The following is a 20,074-nucleotide window of genomic DNA, read 5'->3' on the forward strand; positions in this document are numbered from 1 at the left end:
AAAAAAATTCTCAAAGGGATATAAACATTTGTAACAGCTGTAATGAGGCCTAGGTCTCAATGGAATCTGTAGTGTGTCCTCACTCAGCTTTCAAGGAAGCAAACCCTTTGAACCCTTGGCATGCTGTGATATCAGGTTGCTCATCTAGATAACAGTCCTTCCTGGTTGCTATCGACTCTGACATAATACTGCCTGTATTTCAGTATTTCTATTTTTGTATTCCTGCTGGTTAAAGTTATTTTGTTTTGATTAGAGTTGTTGTCAATTTTTAAACTTTAAATACCATAACACTATCATTCAGAATTATCTGTATTATATATTTCCTATTTTTTAGCACCTGATGACCTGTGAAGATTCCCCCATTATTGAATATTATCCACCAGAATTTAAAACAGATTTGAATGGAAAGCAACAAGAATGGGAAGCTGTGGTGTTAATTCCATTCATCGATGAGGTAAACACTTGGTCATTTTATGTTCTTGAGGTGACCATACAAATTGGTATATGGATGGCATTGATGCTCTTTTAGAACTTTATATCTGTTCTAGTTCTTCCTGCATGGAAAGTTGTTTTCTTCACTTTAAAGAGGGTCGGAGTAGAGATGACATTTAATATGTAGGAGAAGCTGAAATATTTGATATTGTACAAATTTATACCCCCAAATACCAAGTTCCTTCCTTTATTTTCTGTTAAAAGTGGGATGAAGTAAACTGAGTAAATATCTATCTAGAGTTTAATTCTCATAGAGTAATCTAAATCCTATCTTTTCACTCCTAAAAACTCCCTGAGGAGAAACTGTCCATCTAAAGGAATTCTGCCTTTTTGATTTACTTTTTATTGAGCAAAAATCATCTTAATTTTTTTTTAAAAAAATTGTAAATAAACAATGGGAAACGGTTATGCAAACCTCTCTAGGAAAAAATGATCACATATCCAAATATGTGTCCATGCAAAGTCTTATATACCTCTGATACGAAGTCAATAATTTGTTATACAGTCCACCCTCTGAATTGGCGGACATGCCATCTGTAGATTTAACCAATCATGTCAGGCCACCATTTTTCTTAATGACAACGCATGCATAGAAGTGTGCCACCATTAACTAAAATGGTACTTGAGCATGTCTGGATTTGGGTATCTGCGGGGGCAAGGATCTGGAATGGATCCTCCACAGATATGGAGTTCCAACTGTACAAATTCCAAAAGGGATGTGATGTCTTCCATTACATTGTACATTGTATGTACCACACTGTGTAAATTTACAGCGCTTTATAAATAAAGGTTAATAATAATAATAATATTACTGAATATTAAAGCCCAGAAGGAGGGATATTTTTCTTTTCAGAGCGGCAATATATACCTTTTAGCATTGAAAGGTCATGAAGAATACATTTCCATTGACAAAAGGTTAATTTCCAGGGTGTGAGCAAATAGTACATAACTAAGTTTTCAAAATTCAAAGATGGCAGCAAAACAAGATTAATTTAGTAATTTTTTTAACCTTAATTAGGCATAGAAAAAACAACATGCATTTACAATAAAACTTCAGAATCATTGTTAAAATTTAAACCATAATCTTGTTGCCTCCACCAGAAAATTGGCTGTTAACCTGGTAATATGTGAGTTCTGATCTTCCAATAGCTATTCCACTGATAACTCATTCAAAGAGATATTCATTTCCAATAACCTTAACAATTTTTCCCTTGGAATTATATACAATGGACAAAGCAGTACTATAATGGAGAACATCTGGAGCTTGATCACAGTGACATACATGATTCAAAAATGGGGTTTGCAAATATTTGCCCCTGGTCACATTTGAGGGGTGGATAGTAATTTTTGTCCAAAAGGAAACCACCACTCTGCATAAACAGAACATATTTTTAGAGCTTCATGAGGAGCATTACCTTGCCAGTAGTTGGTGGATGTACTCAAACCTTTGTTCAGTAAACATTGTGGAATCTAGTACAAACAGAACAAGAATGTTTGCTGGTCAGAGTTTAAAATCCATAGAAATAGCAGGGATGGGAGCTGAAGCTGCTGTCACTCCCATCCTACTTCTCCTGTTCAGTTCTTCTAGCCATAGAGGCAAATAAAATGTCAAACCAAGAAATTACCGTATTATCCGGCCTATAAGACGACTGGGCATATAAGACGACCCCTAACTTTTCCAGTTAAAATATAGAGTTTGGAATATACTCGCCGTATAAGACTACCCCTCTTCCAACATACACCAAATAAAATTTAAAAAAAACATCAGATTTTATTTTATTAGGGTAATTTTTATTCAGATGCTTATGACATGCAGATACTTAGCAGGAAACCTTGTTGTATACAAAGCCTGCTTGGACTCATCAGCTCTCCCTGCCTGCCCAGCCCTCCCTGTCTCCAAGACTATCAGAACGGTAGCTGCTTTCATACCATTGCCGCATATGGTGGGGATGCGTCCACAGCCATTTTTGAGCTCCCCCATCATATGTGGTGAGCGCAGATTCTCCAGTCTGGCTCAGAAGTTTCAGCACCTGCCCTATAAGCTGACCTGGCGTATGAGACGACCCCTGACTTTTGAGATTTTCCTGGGTTAAAAAATAGTCTTATACACCAGAAAATACAGTAAACAGTAGGAGTGATGAGGGGAGGTTTCTCATTCAATTAATTTTGTATATCATTTTCAGTATACTGTTTAGTTCTACTTTCTAGGTTGATAGGCTGCAAACTTGAGATCCCCTCCTAGTCTTTCTTTCTTTCTTTCTTTCTTTTTCTTTCTTTCTTTCTTTCTCTTTCTTGGCTCAATATTGAGCAGGAAGGGGGTGATATGTTCAAACCACCTAATCTCCAAGGCACTTAACTGTGGCAAAGCTATTCAAGAAACAGAGGCTCTATCCTCACATCATCTCTTATTATTTGCAAGTCTCCCCGCCTTTCTCTGACTAGCTCAGTCCTCCAGTTGTCCCATTCCACAGCTTTCAGCTGATCTGGATTTTTGCTCTAGCCTTACTGGAATTCAGTTCCATTGAACTTGGTAGACCTTAATTTTGATTAAAATGTTTATTTCCTACAACAGGTGTTATAAAGCAGGATGATTTCCCTTTTTATTCATATTTTCTTTGTAAAAAAAAAAAAAGAGTAAGGGCAGTGAATTTATATCCATACAATTTATATCCATTCCTGTTCAAATCAATGGGGAAATTATTATGATTTAAGTGAGGCTTTGGTGAACATATTGTGATAACATATTTTATCCATTTCAGTGGGAACTGATTTTAAGTAAGCCTACCCAACTTTTTACACTTTGTTACAATTCTGTGGCTGTTAGAACGTATAGTGTACTATATCTACCACTGTCTTTTAATTTAGAAACAATTGTTAGAAGCAATGGAACCCTGCAACAATTTCTTGACAGTAGAAGAAAGACAAAGAAATAGGCACAGTGAATGCATAATGTACTTACATGATAATGATACAGAGTTCCAGTACCTGTCACCATGGCCAGAAAAGTTCCCTTCCATAGAACGCTGCCATACCAGGTATGACTACAGGAACACTTATCTGAAGTTTCTAAAGCACTGTTTCTGTTCTCCCTCTTTTTAATTGGTTTTATGTTGGGCATGATCTTCAAAATCTTATTGGTGTAAAAGCAGTATATAATCATAAGTAATCTGCTGCAAATAAAAATCTTCAGAATGTACCTGGTAAGTCTGTCTTACTTTAATTCTGACTATTAAGAGCTAACAATTTGTCTGTTAAGGCATAGTATTTCAAAACACATTTTTAAAGACAATACTTACATTCTCTGGAAAGCACAGAGGAAGAATCTACACAGAGCAGGTTTTCTCTGGCATCACCATGGATCATGACATTTAGCTCTTTCTTGAAAACTCCTTCTTCCTTTCTTTTTGTCTGTTCTCTTCTTCCTTTACAAACAATGGAGTAATTTTTAGAATCCTCTCTCCTTTTTTCTGACTCTTCTATTTAACTTTGTATTTTTAGAGTCCACTTGTTTCTCTCCTACATTGATTTCCCGTGCTTGATTATTTTCATTCCTCTTGGTATTGTCAAGTACCTGTAAAATGACGCAGTTATGACCATGTGCTCTTGTTTTGTAGGCATAAAACTATGTCCTTGGATGCTTGGCGTGTAGATATAGCCCATAATAAAATAACGAAATTGGATTTGGAAAGGGTGTATTTCTGTGGTTTTCCTACTCTGAAGCACATTACCCATAAGGTAAAGTGATACTTTTATTAATAGATACATTTTATGTCCAATAAAATTCTGTGTCAGTTGTTGACTATACATACTGCCTTTCTTCTCCAATCCCAGTTCTATCTGAAAAAAAATGGGGTGCAGGTCTTTCAGCAAAGCAGTCATGGAGAAAATATGTTGTTAGAAATTCTAGTTACAGAAGATTCAGAGGAACTGGTGAGTGCCTGTCACTTTCAAGTTTGTTTTGTACTATTTGATTATTAGAGAAATGGTGAAGGCCCATTTCAAACTATTGCAGTGTTGACAATCTGCCATTTTTGTGTTTTTCCTGCTGGAAAATCTTTTCTAAATAATTCTTGAGAAAGCATTTTGAAATTCCTCATCCAAATGGCACTATTCCTCAGTAGCCTTAGCTTCAGTTGCTAGTTAGCTATTGTTAATTGCTTGATACTGTATTGCTAGGTACTTTAAAATTTGTCTTGGATTTGTTATGGGTTTGTTTTGATAGGTTAATGAACTGTTATTGTTTTCTTTAGAACATAGAAAATGTAGCCAGTTCAGTCCTTGGCAAATCTGTCTTTGTTAACTGGCCACATCTGGAAGAAGCCAGAGCTGTTGCTGTATCAGACGGTGAAACAAAGTAAGAGATTCTGCTTTGGAATTCTGATTGCTATAGCATGATCATATAATAATGGCTGCTGTATTAATTTTTGAAATAACTATATTAAACACACACAATTTGAACTTTCCCCCTTTTTTGTAAGAACAAGATCTTAATTCCAAACATATTTCAGGTAACGTTTCTGACAGTGGTTCTCTTACATTTGCCCATCCTTCCTTTTCCTCTTGTCTTTTGCCTAGCTTCTGTCTTGTGGACAGTGCACCTCTTACAGTATTACTATACACTATTATGCTTATAATGCTCTGTGTGTGTGTGTGTGTGTGTGTGTGTGTGTGGTATAGATAGATATAGTGTGTTCGTAAGCTTTTGTATTCTTTCATTTTCACACTTGGTGAAAAACCAGAATTTGCAGATATCAATAGATAACATGTCAGTGAAGTCCTACATTTGTAAACAAGGAAGTTTGAGGCAGCTTTGTCAGGTAGGCAGGCTCGATTCTCCTTTGAGTGGAGAAAGTAACAAAGTCCATAATAGCTGTTTACTTGGAGAAGTCAATGATGCTGAAGCCCATTACTTAAACATAAGCTGAAGCTCATTACATCATCTGAACAACAATTCCAAATGGACTTATTTGCCTCTGGTTCAGTTTTCAAGCTAAGATTTTTCTATTCCTAAAATGCAGAACAGCACAATGCACTGGCAGTATCATGGCTACCATGAATATTGTATACTTTCTTGACACCTCTAATTCAAAGGATGTCAGTGGAAATATGCACGGAGCAGGCCATAGTATTTGTGGTATTGGTAGCTCTTTTATTAGACACTGTAAAACAGAGAGGTACAAATCAGTACAAGCTGCTTTTAAGTGGACTATTTTACAAATCAGCAGGTTGGCAGTTCGAGGCCCAGGTGCCACATGATGGGGTGAACTCCCATCACTAGTCCCAGTTTCTGTCAGCCTAGCAGTTCAAAAGCATGCAAATGGAAGTAGATAAATAGGTACCACTCCAGTGGGAAGGTAAACAGTGTTCTGTGCAATCATGCTGGCCACATGATCAGAGTAGTCTCTGATAATGCTGGCTCTTTGGTTTAGTAACAAAGAGGAACAACACCCCCTATAGTCGGACATGACTTGACAACCTTATCAATGGGGAATACCTTTACCTTTTTTTAAGTAGGTTTACTGGTAAACAGGGAGCTTGGTTACATCACAACTGTTTGTGGATTGCTTCTCTGTGCCATCCAGAAAAGTGAGGGGTTGGTACTTAACCATGAATGGTCTTTCTTAGATGTCCTGGAAGAACAATCCACCCCCACTCTAAGCATGGCTACATAAAATAAATAAATACATACATACATACGTAAGGGGAAATATTTACACAGTTACTATTTCAGATGATGCAAGCAGAATTACCATATGTACTCAAGGATAAGTTGAGAAATTTAGGTCAAAAATTGACCCAAAAACTTGGGTCAACTTATACACAGGTTAATATGGTTCTTGACCCAAGCTTCTCCCCAGCTGGATCACCCTGAGCTCCCTCCCCGAGGGAAAGCCCATCTGGGGAGAAGCTGGGAAGGGCAAATGATGGCAAGTAACAACCCCTCAGTCTGTTTGAAAAGGGAGTGGGTCTGAAGAATATCTGCTAGTGTCAGTAATAAGTCCATTTTTATATTTCAGGTTTAGTTTAGAGGAGCTTCCTGGAACACAGAAACTCTACATGGGAAATGCTGTGCCACCAACTAAAATAACATATGTTGGAGATAAAGAACAGAATATATGGATGAAAGAAATCCAGGGAATTTCAGAACAGTAAGTCTTTATCCATATTAAGTTTTCTGTGGTTTTATTGTAAGAGAAGATAGCTTTATGAGCAACTGCTTTAAGAATACTTTGTAATATAGAGAGGCAGACATGCTTTTTGTCCTTTATGTAATAGGTAATACTTGTGGATGTGATGGATACTAAACTGTTACCATTGCATAGTAATTTGTGTTAGCTTTATTGATATTAGCTTCTGTTACAGTTTTATCATCATATGTACATATGAATGAAAGTGTTTATGTCTGACAGCTGTTTAGCTCTTCAGCCTAGCCTATTTAAATTAAATAGAATCTGTGAAAGGAAGATCTGTGTGCAAGTTCTGGATGTGAGCCCTTAACCTTAATGGAAGCCATTCTTTATCCATGGTGACAATGCCCTGTTATGATGGCCACTCTCTTAAAAGTTTGGGTGGCCAACACAGGGTGTGCTGTGAATAACTTGAAATTGGGTATAGAAGCCAGCAGGAGAGTCTGCTTATTCGGGAGGTCCCATGTGCATTGTATTGGAATGGAGACCCTAATTACTGAATACAACAAATAGATTACCTATATCTGCTGTTTTTATTTGAATGTCCAAGCTTTTTCTTGACAGAACAAACTTTAATCTTTTCATAAAGACTAGAGGTGTTCTTAAATGGAACGAGACTGACCTCTTAGGCCCGAAGTGCACAGCCCAGAAGGAGTGGCCTCTGGCCCTTCCAGCCACAATTAGGCCAGAACCATGGCAGCTGCACCACTTGTCACCAAAGCAGCCAGCTGCCGCAGTCCCAAGCCATGGGAGCCAGGAGTTTATCTAAATTGACTCCTTTTTAATCTTGGTTTTCGGCCTGGAGCGCAGCCTCGACACAAATGCCGGTGACTTTGAGAACATGCATTTTCTAAATGCCATACTCCCAAAGTGTCCGGAAGCTGCCTAATTTGGCCTGTGTGTTTTGGGCCTAAGTAACAACAAAAAGATGGAAATGTTTGAGACAGCTTTTGAAGAATCATGAAAGATAGAAAGATACTTCAATTTATGTTGCCTTTGACCCATTGTTTCCTTTATTTGGTTGATATTTTGATTTGTTTGTTTTCTTGCCATCTTGCCTGTGTAATGAAGAAAGCTAAGGACATTTCAAAAAGGTATAGGGATTCTATTATCTCACAAAAGACTCAGAGTCCCTGTGTTGTCATCTGTTGCTTAGAATTCATTAATTCATTGCTCACTGAAATAAGTCTTGATGCTTTCTGTAACACATGCTTTAATTTAAGATAATTAAGAAATGCAGTATTTCCTTGGAAACTGTAATTCAGCCCAGAGGATCCTGCATAAAGTTATGGGTTACTTTACTTTTTTGGAGTAATAACTTTTAAAATGGTAACAGTGGCGTGTTACAGACCGTCGGATTGCGGCGGTCTGCTGCCGCCACCGCTTGCACCGTCCGGGAGCCGCGGCCTTTAAATGGCGCGGCTCCCGGACGCTGCCGAGAAGGAGTGCGGAAATCACGCTCCTTCTCAGGCCCCGGAAGAGGCGCCGCAAAGCGCAAGGGGCGCATTTGCGGCGTCATTTCCGGGGCGACACGTGCAGATGCAATGCGTCCAGCACGTAAAGATGGCGGCGCCCGTGTGTATAGGGCGCCACCATCTTTACGCTCCCATCATGTGCTAGGGGTGAGGCCGGTATGGACGCTAGGTCCTTGGCCAACCCCTAGCACGTGACGGGGGTGTATTAAAGGCCCGTTTATAACGCGCCAAAGTTGTTTTTTACAACTGTTTTCCTTTTTTAGAAGAGCACACACATTTTGTTGTGCAATTTTCTTTTTTCTTCTAGCTACCAGAGAAGAAAAGGAATTATTATTAATGAAACATCTGCCATCGTATATGCTCAGTTACTTACTGGATGTAAATACCAGTTGAATCAAAGTGGTGAAGTGAACTTGGAGAAGCAGTGGTCCAAGCAAGTTCTGCCTTTTGCATACCAAACAATTGTCAAGGTCAGTTGCTGAATTCCTCCTTTTCCCACTAGTGGATTTCCATCAGTATCAGTTCTGTTGTAAGGTAAAACATTTATAGTACTGTAAAATTCAGATTCAAAATATGACACTTTAAATTTGGACATTTGAATACTGTAGAATGCACACGTGTAGTAAATATCTCAAACTATGCCTAAGTCCTGCAAGTGTGCTATATTTACTGTGAAGTGTAGTAAGGACTTCTGTTACTGTTATCCCTAGCTGAGTCTGTGTTGCATCCTTCATGCACAGTTGTAGCTTTCATACAGTCCATGATGCACACTGAGGAGATAGATTCATTTGCCTTTGCCCATAGGAATTTTCTAACTTCCTGGTTCACAGTCTGTTGAAGAATGGGGACTGGAAAACAGTTGCAGAGTCTAAAGAATTTTGTTTGACAGATCTGTCTGACATTTGAGTTGGTGTGTTTTTTGGTGAGCAGTCAGGTCTGAGTGAGCTGTTCTGCAATGGATCGTTGTTTTGCATTGATGCATTTAGTTAATAAATGTACATTAACCTTACGTAATAGATCTCTCTACTTTTTCATGCAGGATATAAAAACTTTTGATTCCTGCTTTTCCAAGCTGAAAACTTTGGATGATCTATTTCCTCTTGGATGTACAGTCTTCATGCTGGGAACACCATACTATGGCTGCACAGGAGAAGTTAGTTTTTAATCGTAACTAGTCCTTCAAAACCTTTTTTCAAGTACTTTTCCAAAATCAAATCTAACTCCTTATATGGTTAACCAGTAACTAATCTACATTGGAATTTAGGCACCTAGAGTTTTAGGACCCATCATAGCTCATAGATATCTTCTGTTTGCTAAATTCTGCCATAGATTCATTCATTTGTATAGGAGCTTTTCGCCTTATCTTCTGTGTTATTTGATCATCACTTGATACTTGATATCACTTTAAGATACAACTTCAGGTAGACGAAAATACTATCAGGTGGTTGCTTTATGTGAAATAGACTTAAATCCAATGTTGGAATAATTTTATAAATACATATTTTTTTAAGGTTCAAGATTCATCTGATGTTATCTTAGAGGGTCGAATCCGTGTTGTTTTCAACATTCCATGTGAACCGCAGTTAGATGTCTTAATACAGAATCAACATGTAAGTGTTCTCTGGCTTCTTTGCATTTTTTTCATAACTTTATGGGCAGCACTTGAACATTATTTTTATAGGTTTTTGGAAAATCTTTAACAACAGCACAGTTGTTTTCTCTGACTGGATTTGTTTGTATTCATAGTGTTTTGTTTACACAGAGGCTAGAATCCTAAGAATTGTTGAGTCTCATGTAACAGCCTTATGTTTGTGTCAGTCCAGATTTTTTTTTGAAAAATAGAGGTGGTTTTGAAGCTCTTTTTTATAGTGACATGGGATGGTCATTTTTCTGTTATTTCATAAAAAGTGGTTGATAGCTACGTTAGGCTAGCAGAGCTTGTTTCATTCATTTTATCTTGACAAAAATGCAGGAGTAGCCACATTGACCACTAAAAAAATCCACAAAAACATTGCTGGTACTTTTATTATGCCAACCAAATATGAACAGTCCACCAGAATGTTTCTTTGGATTTTGGAATTTATTTTAATGATCAGTATGGTTACTCTTATATTTTTCAGATTTGAAGATATCTAACTTAGCTGGAAGTAGCGAAATCCTAACAGAAAATACTTCACAGATTGTCATTTTATATGGGGACCTGATTTTCAAGAATAAGTTAAATTTACTTCTGTTGGTACTCTTCTGTATCATACCTAAATGCATTTAGGATTTTGAAGATTGATTCAAATCTAGGATTTTATACAGTATCTTGCAAATTTAAAAGTATGAATTGACTTCTCAGTCATACATGAATAAGCTATCAATATTTTGAACTCACAGATCTCAAGATCTGTGGATGATTGTGATGTTTATCTTTATTTATACCCTACATTTTCTCCAAGAATGAGAAAACCTGGAAGCATGTGAGTGCATGTAGTTTAACATCAAATGTTGGTATGCAGCTGACTTATTTACAGTTCTGGCACAGAGGTGAGGTTGCATTCTGCCAAATGCTATTCAAAGAAATGTGCAAGATCTCTGCTTACTTTGAAGTTTAAAGAAAAAAATATTTAAATTTTCTACCATACAATATCTATTGCAGAAATATTCAGTGAAGTACAATCCTGGATACGTGTTGGCCAGTCGTCTTGGAGTGAGTGGCTATCTTGTGTCAAGATTTACAGGAAGCATTTTTATTGGAAGAGGATCAAAGAGAAAGTATGTTCTGAGCAGGAATGTGTTTTATTCTTTGGTGAAATGCATTTGCAGAGTATTTCTGACTACTTTGACATTTGATCCTGATAAAACATTAAAAACTAATGGCAGAAGACGCTTTGCAGATGTTAATTATGGCTTCATTTGCATTTGGCAGTGTCTCATCAATCAGAGCAATATGCTTTGCAAGAACATGGGAGATGGCCTTCTCTGCTGTAATACCCCTTTTGTGGAACACTCTCATCTTGGAAGACCGATTGTTACCAACATTAGTACTGATCGGTTGTTGTTATGTCCCTTCAAGACATTTCCAATTTACAGTGACCCTAAAGCAAACCTATCAGGGCATTTTCTGGGGCTGTGTGTGATTCGCCCAAGGTCAACTAATGGGTTTCCAAGTGAGGATTCAGACCCTGATATCCAGACTCTTAGCCCAACACTCAAACCACTGCACCATACTGGCTCTTTGCTGTTTAGTGCCAAGTAAAAAACATGGTTGTTCATGAAAACTTTTGGGACCAATTTCATTTTACAAAATCCCTTTCATGCCTGTGGTTTTAATAGCAATAGCAGCTTCATTTAAATACTGTCTCATACCACCATAAGCAGTCTCTAAGTGTTTTACAAACTGTAAGTTAATTGCCCCCCAAAAGCTGGGTATTCATTTTAGTGACCTTGGAAGGATGCAAGGCTGATTTGGCCCTGAGGCCCTGCCTGAGATTGAACTCACAACCTTGTGGTTTGTGAGTGAGTGGCTGCAGTACTGACATTTATCACTGCGCCACCAGGGTTCTTTAAATCATTTGAAACAATTTTAACCCTTTTAATCTGTCTTTTAATTTCTTAATTGTTTAATATGTTTTTAGCCTTTTAAATTTATGTTAATTATTTATACTGTTTTAAATTTGATATATTGGTTTTATTGTATGCTGCCCTGAGATCTCTTTATAAATGGCAAGATACAAATATTTTAATAAATAAATAAACAAAATTATGTATACTTTATAAAGCACAAGGTGTTTTAGAGATATTGTTCTTTTTGAGTAAAGGGCACCATAGTGGTATTTCAGACTTGAAATCCTCTGTCAGAAAGTCCACTAGTGGGGAGGGACAGTTCTAAAAAGCTGCACTTGCATTAGGGTGTTCATGAAAATTGGGAGAGGGTGGTATAGCTAAAGATAGTATTAAAATGATGGTCCAACAACCATTTCTCAGCCCTAAATGCAAGTTCTGTGAACTGTTTACTATTTCTAGTTAATGTTAGCCGCTTATCACCAGAGAACTATTGTTGCATCACTTTCTTCTATTCTTTCAGAGGGCCTTTTTGTATGCTTAGCTGAGCTTAAAGTAGCATTAGCTGTTGAAATACATGTACAAATGTGTGATAGAATATTTCTATGATGTCCCAGATTTCCTTGGTTAAGATTAAGAATGTTTGAGGAAAAGAGAGATGGAGAAAAGCTAAACTAGTAACAGAAAAGTCCCAGGGGAATAAAGAGCCGAAGCACACGGCCCAGAAGGAGTGACCACTGGCTGCTCTGGATGCGATTGGAATGAAACCACGGTGACAGCATGACCTGTTCCTAAACCAGGCTGCCGCCGCAGTCCCAAACTTGCCACCGACCGGAGGGGATTATATCTGCCCCCTTTTGGGCTGGCTTTTCCCCATTGAACATGGGCTTGGAGTGGCTTTCAGCTGCTTTGGGGGCAAGCATCATGTAAACATCACACCCCAGAGCAGCCGGAATCTGCCTTATTTGGCCCATGCGTTTCGAGCCATAGAGGTAAAGGCTGTTTTGCAGGTCAGGGGACCAAGGTGAACTGTGGGGTTAGTTATTTTCCCTTATCCTAATTGATTACAGTAGTTCTGCATAGTGTCAGCAGAAATGAGAACAGCAGCATCTCAGTCACATTGCCCACATACCAACATTCAGTTAATGCACTTACCATTATTCACCAACCTGTTTTGCCCCATTACCTTCAACAAAAAACTTGAGAAACTTTAGAAGAGATTGAATATTTTAATTACAAGATAGTATAATTGCAATTTTTTTAAACTACCATTCAAGATCTCCTTATAAGTCATAAAACAAGTTAATAATTGACTAAACTCAGATTATGTGAATGGAAATAATTTACTGAATGACTGACTCCAACTAAAGTTAGATGTTATATCTCTTAAATGTTATATCACAAAAAATATAATTAGGCAAATAAAATATTATTTTGAGGCCTGTTACAAACGGGTGTAAAGTACGTCCTGGGGACGTACTAGGGTTAGGCAAAGTGTGTGCCTTATGCACTCACCTAATCCCAATACGTCCCCAGGACTTACAAAATGGCGGTGCCCGTTCCACACGGGGGCCGCCATTACGACGTCACGAATGCACCGCCTCCAAACGGGGTGGCACGGACGTGACGTCTTTGTGCCGCGGGAGGGCGCATAGAGCGCCCTTTCCGCAGTGCACGAAGGAGCTCCGAAATGGAGCTCCTTCCGCGGTTTGCGTCACTGGCGCAGCCTTTACATGGCTGCGCCAGCGACGCAGAGGAGAAAGGGGCGAAGCGGCCCCTTTCTTCTCCTCCCCACCGCCTTCGGGTGTCCTTGGGGCATGAAGCCCCAAGGACACCCCTTTCCAGGCTGCGGGGAAGCAGCCTTTTGCCGCTTCCCTGCAGCCTGGAAAGCGGCGGATCGGGGCCTAGGAGGCTGCTGTTCTGGCAGCTGAGGCCCTGATCCAGCGGGGAAAGGAGCGCCTACAGGCCACCCCAAACGGGCAGTCTGTAACGCGCCCATGTTAAGTATTCTAATAAAATGTCAATTAAACCTTGGTAATTTCTGCCCAAAATATAATCAGAATTTTATTGAAATCCTAACTTTTTTGTCTGCAGTCCACATGGAGATCACAAAGCAAATGTAGGATTGAACCTAAAATTCAATAAAAAGAATGAAGAAGTCCCTGGCTATACAAAAAAAGTAGGAAATGAGTGGACGTATTCCTCTGCAGTAGAACAACTTCTTGCTGAATATTTAGAAAGGTAAGCACTAAAGGTAAACATTGTCATTGAGATGTCTAACATTGCAATAGTTCATATACATGGTGGGGAAGTTCTTTCTGCATGTTGATATTATTATTATGTTTTGCAACTGAAAGGTTTGGGTGGGTAGTTTTGTGAAATGTAGGTACATAGAAAGATGAGTTATCTACTTATGTTTATTTATATGTTTATCAGGGTACCAGAACTTTTTAGTTACCTAGCCAAAAACAGTCAAGAAGATATATTCTATGAAGATGACATTTGGCCTGGGGAAGAAGAGAATGGGTAAGGTGTTCATAACTTTTGAAATAATATCAGATAAATCTCATTAAGCCCAATCTACATAAAACCACTATTTTGGAATGGGTAGAAGAGTCTTTTGTGCAATGTGCCTTACAGTATTTGGGCTGTTCAGATGCCATCAGAAAGCTATGTAACATTGGTTTTAAAGGAAAGGATGTCCCCTTCCCCATCCATTTCAATAGTATGCTTATTCAACATTGCTGACCATTTTTTACTAACTTGCCAAAAATGTTTGGTCCATTGGAATTTTCTTCCTTGTTTTGAGCTTCATTTTGCTAAGGCAAAACTATGTATCCCTTTTCCCTTAATACATTTCTCAGGTACTTTTGTTGTATATTTCTACATGACAGGAAGTTGGACTAGCTGGCTCTTGCATTCCCTGTGTGATTATAATGTAGAGCAGATATAATGAAATCTGGATGCATTTCAGCCCTTTTCAAACAAAAGAATGACTGAAATAGATCTAGTTGCTCTTGCCTGAGAACATGCTTCATATGTGTGCTGTTTTGTTTATCTTCCTGGATCCCTCAGCAGCTTTTGATGCTATTTATCTTGGTATCTCAATGGAACAGTTCCACTGGATAGGAGTAGTAGTAAGCACTGTGTTATAGTTCCATTCCTGTCTTCAGGACTGGTCCCATGGAGTAACTTAACTGCAAGAAAGGAGTTGGCAGCATGAGCTTTCATATACTTAAGTCTACTTCCTCAGATGCATATGGTGGAGTGGAAAGCCAGGGAGAGACCTATATATTTCATTAGTGTGTATGAATGTCAATCCAAATTCAAGACTGGAGGATTTGTGTTCAGCTCCATGACCTTTAACCTGTGACATATTACAGGGCTTCCTCTTTGTCTCCCATGGTATTCAGAATCTTTATGAAGGCATTGAGGGAGGTCATAAAGAGGTTTGGGGAGAGGTAGAGTAAGTATGTTGATAACACTCAGTTCTACATCTCCTTGTCAGAGTTAGCTGGGTCTGTTCAGGTGCTGGACCAAGTGACTAGATACTGTAATAGACAGGATGGGGACCAGTAAACTAAAGCTGAATCTCCGTAAGAGGTAGACTGTGTGGACTGATGGGAATTGGGTAATATACCTGCCTTGGATTGAGGTTGCATTGCCCTTGAGGAAGCAGGTGTGCAGCTCTTAGTTCCTTCTTTGTCACTGGAGGCCCAGGTGGACTTCATGGCTCAGAGTTCTTGTGTCCAGGTACAGTTTTTTTCTGGACAGGGATAACTTATCCACAATAGTTCACTCATTGGTAACTTCAAAATTAGACTACTGCAATGTACTCTATGTTAGGTTGTCCTTGAAGACAACTTGGAAACTGTAGCTAGTCACAATGCAGCAGCTAGAGTGCTGACCAAAAACATCATAGAAAAGCTATGTAATTTTTGTAAGAATTGCACTGGGTGCCAATAGGCTTTTTTGGAATATTTTAATTAGAATTATATAATCTAGACTAAAAGTATAATAGAGAAAATATTCTACTTATAACAAATGAAACAAATTTTAAAAAAGAACAAGAAAAAAAGAATAAATAAGAATTACAAGACATAAAACAACTTCCAATCTTTTCTTTACCTGTTACAGCCTAATCCTAAAATATACTTCTTTCTACAATCTATCAGTATTTCATTAGTGCAGACATAAAGTAAAAATGGCCACACTAAATACTTAACTTAAATAGAATTAATGCAAGATTAGCTTTCCAATATTTATCCATTAATAATACTGGATAAATATTGTGGATTTGATTATTCACAGTTTTGAGTAGTATGTTCTCTAGGAATCTCAAGGTCTTCCAGCACAACTCTTCCAGAAGTTGAGCATAGAGTTGCAATGGAGGACTTAACGATTCCTAGAGAAAATACTTCTTTAGGCATTTGTAAGTCCTCTCGTGCAATTCTGTGGTCAATTCTGTTGATCATAGAGTTACATTGGAAGACCTAGAGATTCTTAGAGAGGTGTTCACTTAGGTTAAAAAAATTGGTTTTTAAAAAAAATATTTGTAGTTTTTCTACTTTCATGGAAATTCTGTCCCCCTAACCACAGCAAATGTAGAGGGCCCACTGTAAAGGGCTTCATCAGTGACTGTCCTTACTTCCCTAAAATTTGATATTTGAACTTTAAAATTAACCAAATCCACTTTGTATAGGAGAGGGCCTTCTCTGCAGTGTCGCAGCATTTATGGAATACCCAAGATTTGATTAGTGCCAACATTGCCATCATTCTGGTGTCAAGTGAAAAGATGACTGCTCACTAAAGCTTTTGGGGTCCAGTCTAGGGTTTGGATCTGCTCTACAACATTATAGCTGACACCCAAGCATAATCCCTAGAATTCTGCCAATGTTTAGCGAATGATTTGGAAACCAGGAGGCTATAACTGTCCTTTCAATGCTATATCTAACCTAATATCTGTAATATACATCGAGCAAAAACATCCTAAAATAAACATGTTTATTCACCATCTGTCTATCACAATTTTACTTAAGGTGTAGTAGTAAAAAACCTAATACATCTAGTTTTTTTTTAATACTGTTGGTAGTCTACAGTAGACAAAGTGGGCCCTTGGTATCCTCAAGAGTTTGGTTCCAGGACTCCCCCCCCCCCCCATACAAAAATTCATGGATGCTCAAGGCTCTTTAAATACAATGGCATAGTAAAATGCTGCTCCTTATATAAAATGGCAAAATGAAGGTTTGCATTTTGGAATTAATTTATTTAAAAAAAAATTTTTTTTTCCAAGCCATAGGTACTAGAATCCATAGATAAAGAATCCATGGATACAGAGAGTCACCTGTACTGTGTTTTCAAAAGCATATCTTTGTATAGTGAGCTCCTATTTAGTAGGTTGTTTAAGTGTAACTCTTAACAGGATGTGGTTGATAAACTTGATTAAAATCTGCTGTTTGACATATGCTGAGTTTTTTGTGATGTTTATTGATGTGAAATATTTTTAAATGTAGTGCTGAGAAAGTTCAAGAAATCGTTGCTTGGCTAAAGGCTCATCCTGTTAGTACACTCTCACGTTCCTCTTGTGATTTACTCATTCTGGATGCTGCTATTGTTGAGAAGATTGAAGAAGAAATAGAAAAGTGCAAGGTACTTCTTTAAAAACTTAAGAATAATTGTGTACAGGAATAATACTGTAAATTTATTTCTGGATACTGCTATTATATTTAGTAAAGTGGCACAACATTTTTAGCTTAACATTCTATTATAACTTTCTTTAAGTTTTATTAACAAAGAAAACTCTAGCCTTTTACATGACCATTTGCCCTATCTTTACATAATTGATAATCTTTGTGACAGACAGTTCTTCCTCATGGTGTCTGTGACTCACACAAATGGGTTATCTGCACCTGTGTAGTGCATTATTTGGAACCTTTAAGAGCTACATAGGCTTTTTGACAATGACCCTGGCCATACTCTGGGAGCCTTATTAAACTCTCAGTTCATTTTGTCTGCTTTTGCAGCATCATCATAAGAACTGTTTTAGAATTATTCTCTTTTGGCTTTCCTTCTTGACTTTTGGACTGTTTTTCTGACTTCTTATTCAGATAGTGACTTGGCTTGGATTTTATCAGACTTCTGGCTTGATTCTTTGTAGTCCTTAAGATTACTCCTTTGGCCTTTGATTTGTTTTCTCTGAACTCTCTGTTTGGCTTGAATTTCCCTCAACTACATTTCTGGCTTAGTGATATTTGTGTTTCCCAGTTACGGTTTCAACTAGCTCATTCAAAAAATGCACTTCAGGTGCTGCTGAGATTCCTGAATAGGATGGGAATTCATGAGGTGACCCTGAGCTGGGATTGAACTCAGAACCTTATGGTTTATGAATGAGTGGCTGCAGTATAGGCACCACACCACCAGGGCTGTGTAGTTCTTCGAATGGACATTTGTGAACTCACATAACCCCACCTAGCCTCCCTTTGTGTGTTCTTGCCTTACCTTAGGTCAGGGGTAGGCAACCTTTTTGAGCTGGGGGCCAGGTTGCTGTCCCTCAGACAACTGGGGGGCCGAAGCCGGGGGTGGAGCTTCACCCTCCGGGGGTGGAGCCACATGCCGGGGGTGGGGCTTCCACCCTCCAGGGGCGGAGCCACATGCTGGGGGTGGAGCTTCCACCCTATGGGGCGGAGCTTCCACCGAAGCATCATCATCATCACCACCTCCACTACTATCATTGTTACAGCAGACCTTTCAGTGCATCAAAAATACACAGAAATGCACTTTGGAAAGTCACACTCCTCCTCCTCCTCTTTCTCCTCCTCCTGCTCTTTCTCATTGAGAGGGGATTTTGCACAAAGAACACCCAGGGCAAGTAGTAATAATAATAAATAATACTAAGAATAAAGTTACAAGCAAGGAAATTACTACAATGCAACTGAAAATAAACTGCAGCAAGCATGCACACAATTTCAACCCAGAAAAGCCACAAGGTGCTCAGAGGGGATTTTGCAGAAAGAACACCCAGGGCAAGTAGTAGTACTACTACTAATAATAATAATACTAATAAACTTACAAACAAGGAAGTTACTACAATGCAACTGAAAATAAACTGCAGCAAGCATGCACACAGTTTCAACCCAGAAAATCCACAGGGTGCTGAGAGGGAAAGAAAGAACACCCAGCTAACCCCCTCCCCCAATGAACCGACCTCTTGCCTTGCTGTGGCTGCAGCTGCCGCTCTGGCTCCCTTTCTCCCTGGCTCTGCACTCCTTCTGCTTCCTCCTCCTCCTTTCCCTGCTCTTAGGGAGGAGGAGAAGGAGGGCAGAGAGCGAGGTGGAGCCTGCTGCAGGCCTACTGCAGCTCCTGGAGCCCTGTTGGAGTGCTCCAGGGGCTGCACCAGGCCTCCTACATGGGCGCCGCCATTTTGTTTTTCAAAATGGCGGCCAAAATCTCGTGTGACCTTTGACATCCTGAGGTCACGCGAGACTTCGGCCGCCATTTTGAAAAACAAAATGGCGCCCGGAGCGGCGAAAAACAGGGGAAATCGGCGGCAGGACTGCTCGGGGGCCGCTTGGAAGGCCTTGGCGGGCCGGATCCGGCCCGCGGGCCGCAGGTTGCCTACCCCTGCCTTAGGTCCTTGGATGCTATTGTCATGGTGTCCATGGAACTGAGGGTTTAGGTGGGAACCATTCTACTAATGGGCCCAGAGGATGTATGGAGTTGCTGCCAAAAAGCTTATGTAACAGCTCTAGACATTTCCAAAGGATGCATTGAACTAGCTCTTTTGTTTGAATTCACAGATGACCATTTGAAGAACTACAGTTACAGGTATACCTGCCCTTCTCCACTGAAACTTTTAGAGTATCCAATACAGAAGGTTGTACCTTATAACCAGGGTAGCTTTGAAAGCTTTTGTTTAGAAATTGCAGCTTTACTCACTACTTGATATAACTACATACCCATGTATATATTATAATATTTCATGAGATTTGAAGGGCTCCAAAAAGATATTTTGATATTACTGTTGAATATATTGTGTTCTCCTAGTGTTTTGAGTGTCTCCCATGAGATTGTTAAAACAACCTATTTGCCTTTCTAATAGATTGCTTGGGTTCAGGGTTGAAAATCTTAAAGGACATATTTAATTAGTTATGAATCTATTGACTGTTAAGAATATATGTTTCATTGTGTAGAAGGAAAGGGTGAGAGTTAAACATTGAACTAGAAGGTGTGACTACAGTATTTCAATTTTGTAAGGCAGTGATAATCCAATAATACTTCATCTAACCATTTCTGTTTTTCATGTAGCAAAGAAAAAGCAATAAGAAAGTGCGTGTGACAGTAAAACCTCATTTGTTATACAGAGTAAGTGTT

General features: G+C 38.9%; 1 protein-coding gene across 2 annotated transcripts in view; it reads left to right on the forward strand.

Moving 5' to 3' along the window:
• The window catches only part of XRN1 (5'-3' exoribonuclease 1), a 64,802-nt gene that overhangs the window by 19,114 nt on the left and 25,614 nt on the right, over positions 1–20,074 (forward strand). For both annotated transcript variants that reach the window (XM_089509114.1, XM_089509115.1), the window contains exons 15-28: positions 335–454; positions 3,358–3,527; positions 4,107–4,227; positions 4,324–4,422; positions 4,743–4,846; positions 6,510–6,641; positions 8,463–8,625; positions 9,195–9,308; positions 9,667–9,765; positions 10,800–10,915; positions 13,799–13,945; positions 14,141–14,230; positions 17,218–17,353; positions 20,009–20,065. In XM_089509114.1, the coding sequence (XP_089365240.1) occupies positions 335–454; positions 3,358–3,527; positions 4,107–4,227; positions 4,324–4,422; positions 4,743–4,846; positions 6,510–6,641; positions 8,463–8,625; positions 9,195–9,308; positions 9,667–9,765; positions 10,800–10,915; positions 13,799–13,945; positions 14,141–14,230; positions 17,218–17,353; positions 20,009–20,065 (1,668 nt within the window). The remainder of the gene's footprint in view (positions 1–334; positions 455–3,357; positions 3,528–4,106; positions 4,228–4,323; positions 4,423–4,742; positions 4,847–6,509; positions 6,642–8,462; positions 8,626–9,194; positions 9,309–9,666; positions 9,766–10,799; positions 10,916–13,798; positions 13,946–14,140; positions 14,231–17,217; positions 17,354–20,008; positions 20,066–20,074) is intronic.

Source organism: Sceloporus occidentalis, unplaced genomic scaffold (assembly GCF_023333645.1).
Source record: "Sceloporus occidentalis isolate IW3139 unplaced genomic scaffold, rSceOcc1.0.p SCAF_2, whole genome shotgun sequence".
Classification (NCBI taxonomy): Eukaryota; Metazoa; Chordata; class Lepidosauria; order Squamata; family Phrynosomatidae; genus Sceloporus; species Sceloporus occidentalis.